The 9,307-nt window shown below is 42.0% G+C and overlaps 1 protein-coding gene across 1 annotated transcript in view; it reads right to left on the reverse strand.

The window, feature by feature from the left end:
* dicer1 (dicer 1, ribonuclease type III) overlaps positions 1-7,669 on the reverse strand; it is a 32,208-nt gene extending 24,539 nt beyond the window's left edge. The window contains 11 exon segments of the mRNA XM_019348595.2: positions 432-564; positions 1,094-1,566; positions 2,177-2,345; positions 2,959-3,119; positions 3,224-3,363; positions 4,073-4,198; positions 4,289-4,351; positions 4,354-4,450; positions 5,066-5,266; positions 5,413-5,517; positions 7,571-7,669. Coding sequence (XP_019204140.1) covers positions 432-564; positions 1,094-1,566; positions 2,177-2,345; positions 2,959-3,119; positions 3,224-3,363; positions 4,073-4,198; positions 4,289-4,351; positions 4,354-4,450; positions 5,066-5,179 — 1,476 coding nt within the window. The 5' untranslated portion in view covers positions 5,180-5,266; positions 5,413-5,517; positions 7,571-7,669.
* Between the last annotated feature and the right edge of the window lie 1,638 nt (positions 7,670-9,307).

The raw sequence follows: 9,307 nt of genomic DNA on the forward strand, positions 1-9,307 counted from the left end.
TCAGAGAAGAAAAAAGGGTCCTGAGTTCAGGGTTCAGGAAGTGATGAACAACAAAACAACCAAGCATTTAACACAGTATCCACATATCTCTCTACTGTTCATTTTCAAAATCCAAGTTTTCTTTTATATTCAGCATGATTTCTTTCTGTAGTTATCTTATCAGATTCAGTGGCAGAACCCGGAGACCAGGAGCACAACGTGCAGAATCTGGCCATTTCCGAAAAGCACCTGATCGAGAATAGTCTGGAAAGAGAAAGTGTTGTTGCCATGGTGCTCACTGTGCACACAACCACAAGTGCTAGCTCACAGGATTAGAGAAAACAATTAAATAACTCCAAATAAATTTTTAGGACCTGTTCCAAGGTCAGAATAACTCTTTATGAAAAGTGTAACTATTTCTAGAGTGCCACACCACTGAGAAGCTCAGTTACCTCCTCTTGCTTCCTGAACTCCACCTCCATTTGCTTGTTGCGTGCCTGGTTCTTGCCAATACTGTGGCCTGTGATGAAGTTGCTGCTTATATAAGCAAGCTCTGGGTCCTGCTTCCCTGCCTCCTTGATAAGACTGGAGAACAGAAGGAGTGTCAGTGATAACTCACCAAGGACAAAAACATGCAGTCAGTCAAACAAGAGGCGCCATCTTTCCAAACTTTTATGATTTATCACCACCTCCTGTTGCACTGACGATTTAGAGGGTGTGTTCATGCTCACCACGCGCCCCTATCGCTCAGCCACCAAAGTAAGAACAGAAAGTGTATTTTGGTACCTTAAGATACTCACTGGCTCTAAACACCCATTTTTTTTTAATCCCAAAGCTTCGACAGTTAAGCTAGCCACTGTGTCTTATTTTGCCTCACTGTTGCACTCAGCTGCTTTAAAAACACACCTAAAAAAAAAAAATTGTAAAAACCCAGACGAATTTTGTATGATGACTTATGTCCACTAATTACAGACTATGACAGGCAGATTAACCCCGAGTCAGTGCTCTCTCCTGCTGGTATTACTCCAGTTTCCTTTTGATGTCTGCAGCACTGACTGACAGACACATAAAATAACACCATTCTCTCCACTGCAGCTATTATTCAAGTCCTTACCGATTGAGGACAACAGCTGTATAACGCCTCTCCACAAAGATGATTCCACACAGGATATTGGTGAATGGAGAGGGAAAGTTAGCTTCAGGCCTCTCTTTGGCTTCCACCTCTTCATCCTCATCTTCATCCTCAGAGTCGCTCCAGGACACGTAGTTGTCCTGGTTGCGGTTGTTGTACCACTCCACACTTTCAAACTGCTGCCGCTCAAACGGCTTGTATTCGTGCAGGATCTCAAGCAGCCGTAGGACCTTTGGCGTGACAAACTTGAGGTCCAGGCAGGCGGGGGAGAAGTGCTCCTCACAGAGAGCGTGCACTTTGCGCAGAATAGTGTCCGTGAAGAGTAGAAACTTGCGGCTGAGCTCCTCCTGCTCATGTTTGATGTACTTCTGAAGCTCGCGCACCATTATGCCTGCTGCCTTATCTGCACACCAGGGCCCCAGCACCTGCAGTACGGCCCGGCAGTCATTGAGGACCTGGACGGGAAGGGCACAGTGTGAACAACAAGTTCAAAGAGTAGGCTGTTCTGCAGCTCACCTTTCTACTTGTAATTTTAAAACCTTTTCTGGGGACATTTTTCCAGCATCGTGGCTGGAAAGCCACCAGTAAAAATCCCCTTAACACGCATGGCAAATTACAAAATCCTTTCACGTATACCACATTCATGGTGAAATCACAGATGTACATCTCCTCACATTCATTATGACTTTTTTAGCAACCTCCCCCCAGGAGTTTGCTGACATTTATAAATCCTTATATTGATACTATCATTATTATTATTCCTTATCCAGAGATGATGACCATTATTCTCTCACTGATGAATTCAACAATACTGGCAGCAGCCAGTGGTACCCCTTAGCCTTCTTGTATGGTATCAGTTTCGGCTTGGTGATAACAATACTGCAACATTTTACGGCTGAGGGGTAAAAAGTGTGGCAAAGAAACATGGTGCTGGTCTTTTCTGCTGTTAGTGAGAGGCACAGAAACCACCTCCACAGTAAGATGAAGTAATTAACCGTAGGACACAAAAAACTCAGATGAAGAAAAAATACATTTTAAAAGGCAGAAAACCTTTGGAACTCTGACCTGTTTGGAGATGAATGTGGGATCACGGTCCTCCTTGACCACAGATATGTTGCAGTCATTCAGGAAGTGAAGAGCTTCATTGAGTTCAGCCTGCAAACGGGAGGAGAGGCCACTCTTGTCCACATAGGAACCGCAGTCCAACACCACTTCTCTTGGCTGAGAGGCGTATCTAAAACATGACACTGTATGTGAGCATTTCACTGCCACCATTACTGGTTTTCATTACTGGCATGCAGACTGGAATCGAACCACGAACCTTCAGGTTAGTAGGCGACCTGCTCTACCACCTGAGCTACAGCCATCCCACAAGGCTACAGGGGTAGTAGGGTAGGGGTAGAAACGCTGAATGGTCATCAGTTTGTTACCTGTTGAAGTCCAGCAGCAGCTGGCTTAGCCGCAATAAAAATAAAAGTAATGTCTATATTGAGGCTATAGACCACTCCACTATTTTCCTCCTCTGACATGTGAACTGAAATCAGCTGATTGTAGCGAGAGCGCAAGAACCGAGAAGCACTAACAATTCCAAGGAACTGGACTACGGGGAACCAGTTCTTGTAGAGAATCCGATTCCCATCCCTAATTATAACCCTAAGCCTAGTTTTTTGTTTAAAACAAACAAACAAACAAACAAAAACAAAAAAAACCAGACACACAGCAGTATAAACCTGCTAGTGGCCAGTTAAAGCAAATTTTTGCTGAACCTCATGCCCACCACAGCGCATGCTATGTGAAAGGGCCTCAAGTCGAGGAAAGTGTCAAATGCACGCAGTTATAACACTTACCTGTCCAGGACCACAAGATCGGTGGCAGTTTCAGCATTGCTCTTAAGGATTCTTTCCAGATTCTGAATCTTCTGCTCCAGTTCTGATGGGTCACACTTTCCATTCAGAATGGAAGCTGTGAGACCGAGGATACGAGGAGTGCAGGAGCAGCCCTCAAACAGCTGTACACACAGAGGACAGCCAGCTCATTCACAATGATTCTGCATGATTCTCTGCCACTATTACAATAAACGTAATCCCATTTCCTCAAAGACTACAATCTCACCTTCATTATCTGACAGTAAGGGTGGTCTGTGATGGCCAGGTGGCAGTCATCAAACACCACCAAGTTGATTTTCGACAATGGTAAGATTTTATTCTTCAGAACATGAAGGAATATGTGGCAAGTCATGACCAGCACCTTACAGAAAGTTGACAAGGACAACAGAAGAGATTACTACCAACAGTGAGTACATATCTATCTATCTATCAGGTAATGTAAATTGTCCACAGCCAAATCTGAAGTGTCACCAAAAAACAAAAAAACGTCTGCAATTACCCTCGCACTCACGATCTAATGACAAAATTATCACTCTGTCCCAAGCAGACCCCAGTGAAATCACACATGGGGAAAGTACACTGGGGGATTTAGAGTCCGCCTGCAGTATGAAGGGAAACAGAGTGCTGGGCTTACCATGCCAGTTAAGTCAGTGTTTAAAGGTATGAAAAAGAAATCCAACTACAGATATTATTTTTATCATGACACAGAGTAATTGTGCTTCAAACATTGGCATCAGACAATATTCGCTTAACTGGATGCTGTTGGCTTATTATGTGAATGTGATGACATTCAGGAACAATAATGACCAAAGTTTAAGTTCCATCTGTGTTTAGATGGGACCCAGTTTTATATTGTGTACATTCAAAGGGAGTACACTGAAAGGAGCTAACACAATTAGTTTGTATAAATATGTTACAAGGGTGAAAAAACAAAAAGATCAACAATCAGACATATTATATCTAACCAGTATCGCCCTTCATACAGTTTGTTTTACTCTCCAAGTCTGTGTGTAAAGGAAGACAAACTTGTAAGAGCATCCCAGCATGCAACTAGCATCAGCTTAAGCACACCTGATTTCTATTATCTCTCGACTCCACCGTTGGTCAGTCCACGCTAAGGTCTCCTCCAGATCTGTATACTCTCCCACACTGAGGTCAGAGTGAGTCCTGACTGCAGCTGCTTGCTGAACTACAGAAGAAGCTGTGGACACAGAGCAGAGATACAGAACGGCGCACAGACAAAAATCAAGCACAATGTCACACCAGCTGAATACATTTCTGGCACAGGTACCTGTGTTCACTAGAAAAACAGTCCTCTTCGCGTTTTCTTGGTAAGGTCCACGTATTTGGTGGAGAGCTCTTTTGTTAGAAGTACTGCAATGAAGGTCTTCCCTGAGCCAGTATTCAAGCAGACGATGGTATTGCGTTCAAGAGCTGCTTCAAGAAGTTCAACCTGTGGAGGCAGTTTCACATTTCACATTCACAGTACTGGATTACTTACAGATAAAAAAAAAAAAAATAGTCTATATGGCAAAATCTGGCACATTCAAATGAAACCTCCAAGTCTTCACTTTCCCTTGTTAATTACAAAACAAAGGTGTTAGTTTTATTGCTTTTCATTGACAGGTTTGTGCAGTTAAGTGGCTGCCTGCTAACTTATCCTAGTCCTGTGGCTATACCTCTGCTAAGGTCATTGAATGCCTGCTTAGCCGCTTATGCTTCTTGTTCAGTTTTTTTGCTACTGGTAGAAAGACGTATCATACTTGGAGCACATTTGCATAAGTTTGTGCTTTGTACAACATCAGTGATGTCTGCCAGCATATCTTCAGAACAGCTGAGCTTTGCTCCTGACAGCAAATGTGGTCGTTTGCCTTCCATGCTCATCCTGTGCTAAGGACATTGCTCAGAAAACAACAGAATAATGACCAAAGATAGAGTTGACTGTACTAGAGCCATTATTATTTTATTATTTAGTCTTATCAGTTAAAACAAAGATAATAATAAGACACACAGAAAATCAGCAGTAATAAATGACCACTCAAATGCTCATGAATTGTAGCCTTCTTGCCTGATATTTTCTAGGTGTATAAATGTTATCATGAATAGCCTCCTGCTGCCATGGAAGACCAAAGAAAGGCCCCATGGGTGAGGTGGCAGGGGTAACAAGCTGTAGGCCAGCCATGCTTCAAACTGGTGGAGGTGAGGGGGCTAGGCTCCTCCAGTCGTCCACTTTATCTCATTTCATCATCCTCTTCTTTTCAACAGTTCACTGGCAATGGACATGAAAATATTTTGTTAGGGTGCTGCAAATGACAGACATAACATTAGGGTGTTTTCAGGTATAAAGCAGTTAAATTTAAGACTTCAGAATGGCTAACAATATGTTGGAAAATGCAAACATAAATAAATACTTACTGATAAAAGAGACACGTGGGCTAGGCAGACAAATGTTAATCTGGGCTTCATCATAAAATATATCTTCAGCTCCTAATGCTTCCCCACATTTGGCTCAAAACAGACCTGAGAAATTAAAACATTGTTATCACCATGTATTTCAAACATAGCTCAGTCATTAAGATTCACATAATCTATAAATGAGAATCATTTATTCTGATCCATCGATCAACTACTTTTCAACACATCTTAAACATGAAATCGTCACCAGACCACCTGACGCTTGCCTGAAGGCTGTTCAGCCCTGGCAGCTATAACCATTCCCAGCAGTCTGCTTGGTGCAGCAAGCATTTCTTGCTGTAAATGAAGCAGTTCACATTTGCTTGCAATTTAAAAGATTACAACCTGATATAACAGGTCTGAGGTGAGGTCTTTCACATACACAAATCTAGTAAGTGTTTCAAATTAAAGCAGACCACACTGGTAACTCAAATGCTGGAAGCCTCAACATTTCATATACAAGATGTCAACATGCAGGTAAAAAAAAAAAAAAGAAAAAGAAAGAAAGAAAGAAAGAAAGAAGGAAGCAGCTCAAATTCGGTAGCATTTATAAACCAACTGTGGACCTCTGTGTGGCTTATCATGGGACAAAGTCCACCTCAAAGATGGCCACACAGATGCAAACACACAGGCGCATAGTGCTAACTGTTTGGATCACAAAATTGAGAAAGTTAACGTGTTAACCTGCACAAAAATGAAAAATTAATAATAAAATGTAAAAAAAAAATATATCAGTGGGTGTGGCCCACTCACAACCACTTCTGAACAAGGCAATTGCACAGGTTGCCTGATAAGAGGCAATTTTTCTAAATTAGACTGACAGCAGTCATTCGCAGAGAGAGATTGTTAAAGCAAATAATTGCTGTCTAAGTTACCAAAGGAAACAGACTGCCAACATGTTGCCATCAGTCTGAGTCTTTGTCACACATGCATGATTAACAGATTTCGCAGACTGACTGTATCTTATGGGAAGTTTTAGTAGCACTTTGGTGTGCGTGACAATCTCTTTTTGCAGCCAAAAAATAGAATATATATTAAAAATATAATTTCCTGTTGAAAAGGTGGTGGTAAATCGCAAAACATCTTTTTCTTCTGATTATCCACTTCAGGGTTGCGGTGGGCTGGTGCCCATCCCAGCTGCCTTAGGGCAAGAGGTGGCTGAACATGTCGCCAATCACAGCTATGGGCAATTTAAAATCACCAGTTAACCCAACCCCACTAACTGCAAGTCTTTGGACGGTGGGAGGAGAGCCCACGCAGACTCTACACAGTAAGGCCAGATGGTGAATTTGAACCAGGACTCTCTTGTTATGAGCAACAGTGCTAACCGCCATGCTGTCCCAGTTTTATCAATATTTGATCAAATTAAAGTCCACCTCCCAGGTTCTATATTACGTTAAATCCAAGGCCGAACTCTGGCATTTCTCCAGTTGTCAGCAAGTGGCAAAGAGCACAATGTGTGTTGGCTGGCTAGTTAGCAGCTAAATGTCACATTTCCACCGAACACCTTCAGACAACCAGTCGAGCTGATGCACACGGACTCGACATTAAATTAGAGTAAACATTTGAATACTGGTGGTTTAAAAAATGTACTAGAAGAAAGCGAGAACTTTAAGGTCCCTGGCCTGAAAACTGCTATCAGAGTACAGCGATAGCTACTGCTAAGTGTGCCATATTACAAAAAACAACTTATTTACGTAATGCTGTCTTACACTATGATGTAAAGAATCAGACGTCTCTAAGAATCCGTTAGCATTGTACAAACCGTTGCCGATTGAGCAGAGACTTGTAAAATTGCAATGAAAACCTTTTCACAGCGGCCAAAACAGTAAGTGAACGTAGCATGCCTAGCACACGACAAATGAAAGACTGGGCCTGTGTGCTGCTGCGGTAACTGGCCTGGCTGTGTGTTTTTCCTGGCATTGACTCTGAGCTACAGGCGAATCTGACCCATGTCTTCACTTGAAATTTACAGCGTTAAATGTAGTGCAACATCTGTACGGTTACTGCGGCCACCATGCACCATCATCATGTCAGCCAGCTAGCTAACAGCTAGCGAGGCCAAACACCACAGCAGTATTTCACAAAGAAGAATCAAGCAACTCGACTATAAACTCACCACTGGATGCTTTTCTGATATCACCTCGATTAGCTTAAACTCATTCGCTGAATATTTTAAGTGCCATTTACTCTCGTCCCGATTTAGTAGCTACTCGTCCACGGGGACCACTTCCTTTTACCTGGGCCTCTGCTACGACAAAACATTCACGTAAGCTACGCAACCGCTAGTCAAAGAGTGGCGCACCAGTCTACTAACGCGAACCAGAATAGCAGTCCCCGTACCGAGCACGAAGTGTGGAGGTCCCCCCCGATCATCTCAGACAGGAAACCACTAACGGACTTAACTAGACCAAAGCAATACTGAACACCTGTGACACTGAACCTGACGCTGTCCAGTTTACAGATTATACATATTTCATTTTGCTGTTGGATTAATCGTTACTACTATTTAGACTATAAATAAATAAGTCTGTGCGAAATGTAAGTGAAAACAGGATGCAATGACAGCATTCAGGCAAGCAGAAGCCCAGCTACTGGTTTCTTTTAACAAACCCTGACAGCAAACTCATGTCACCAAATGCTGTGTTCCTGATTCTTACTTGATATTGCATCAAACTGTGCTTTCACATCTTAACAAATGTTTCAGTGGGTGAAAGGTACCAAACCTTCTCTACTGCTGAGCCATACCAATGGATATTAAATAAAAGTAACATAAAAAAAATCTATCATTCAGGATTTGCTGTTTGTTTGTTTTTGTTTTGTTTTTTTGTGGAAAAAAAATGATAGTAATATCAAAACTAAGAAAAGCAATGGGAAGAGACATATAGAATATGTAGGATTCCACTCTGATTCACCCTTTGTCTATCAATATGTGTGTGTGTTCATTTGGCCCTTGTACTTCTGTATGTTCTCATCTCCTCCTTTGTGATGTTGTTATCTGCTAGGCTTACCATATCTTTGGTCTCCTGCTCCTTGTCCAGTTTTAACCATCTTCGGTAGTGTCTCCTATTGGAACTTGGGAACAGGACCATGTTGCAGACTGTACAACGGTGCCCCGGAGACTATCCAACACACAGTAGAAGGGTGTGAGATGCAAGCTGAGACATTGAGATACATTGAGAGGTACAACCAAGTGGCTGGGATAATGTAGTGAGCATTTGTGCCAAGCTCCAATGGAAGACAGCTACAAAGATAGTTGAGGGCTAAGGTCCTGTGGACATCAAGTTCCAGGAAGACAAGTAGCTGCTGGCCAACCAACCACATTGTGATGGTTGACAAGAAGACTGCAGATATGATAGATGTGGCAATCCCAGTGGAGAGCAACATCAAAAGAAGGAGCACAAAAGAGTACCAGGGACTGAAGAAACAACTGGGGCAGATGTAGCAAGTAAAAAAAAAAAGCGGTCCCATTGGTCATGAGAGCATTAGGAGACAAAGTCTCCTAATGCATAACTGAAACAGACATTTGATCAGTTTCCAGACACAACATCTCTAGTCTTCTAAAAAAAAATCATTATCATATACTACACACTGAGAGGTTTTACTTGATATCATTCTCTTATTTTTCACCGAGTGACATTTTGGAGGTATTTTTTTAATCTTCATGTTCTCCCTGTGCTTCTTGGAATACATTGTAGAGGAGAACAGGTGTTTCCTACCACATACTAAAGACATTTAGGTCAAATATGCTAGATTAATTGGTGATTCTAAATTGGCTATTGGGTGAGGTAGACAAAGTAATTCAAGTACATAGAATAAAGTAAATGAATTTATTTTAAATGTGACTTGTAGTTTA

The sequence above is a fragment of the Oreochromis niloticus genome, linkage group LG19 (genome assembly GCF_001858045.2).
Source record: "Oreochromis niloticus isolate F11D_XX linkage group LG19, O_niloticus_UMD_NMBU, whole genome shotgun sequence".
Classification (NCBI taxonomy): domain Eukaryota; kingdom Metazoa; phylum Chordata; class Actinopteri; order Cichliformes; family Cichlidae; genus Oreochromis; species Oreochromis niloticus.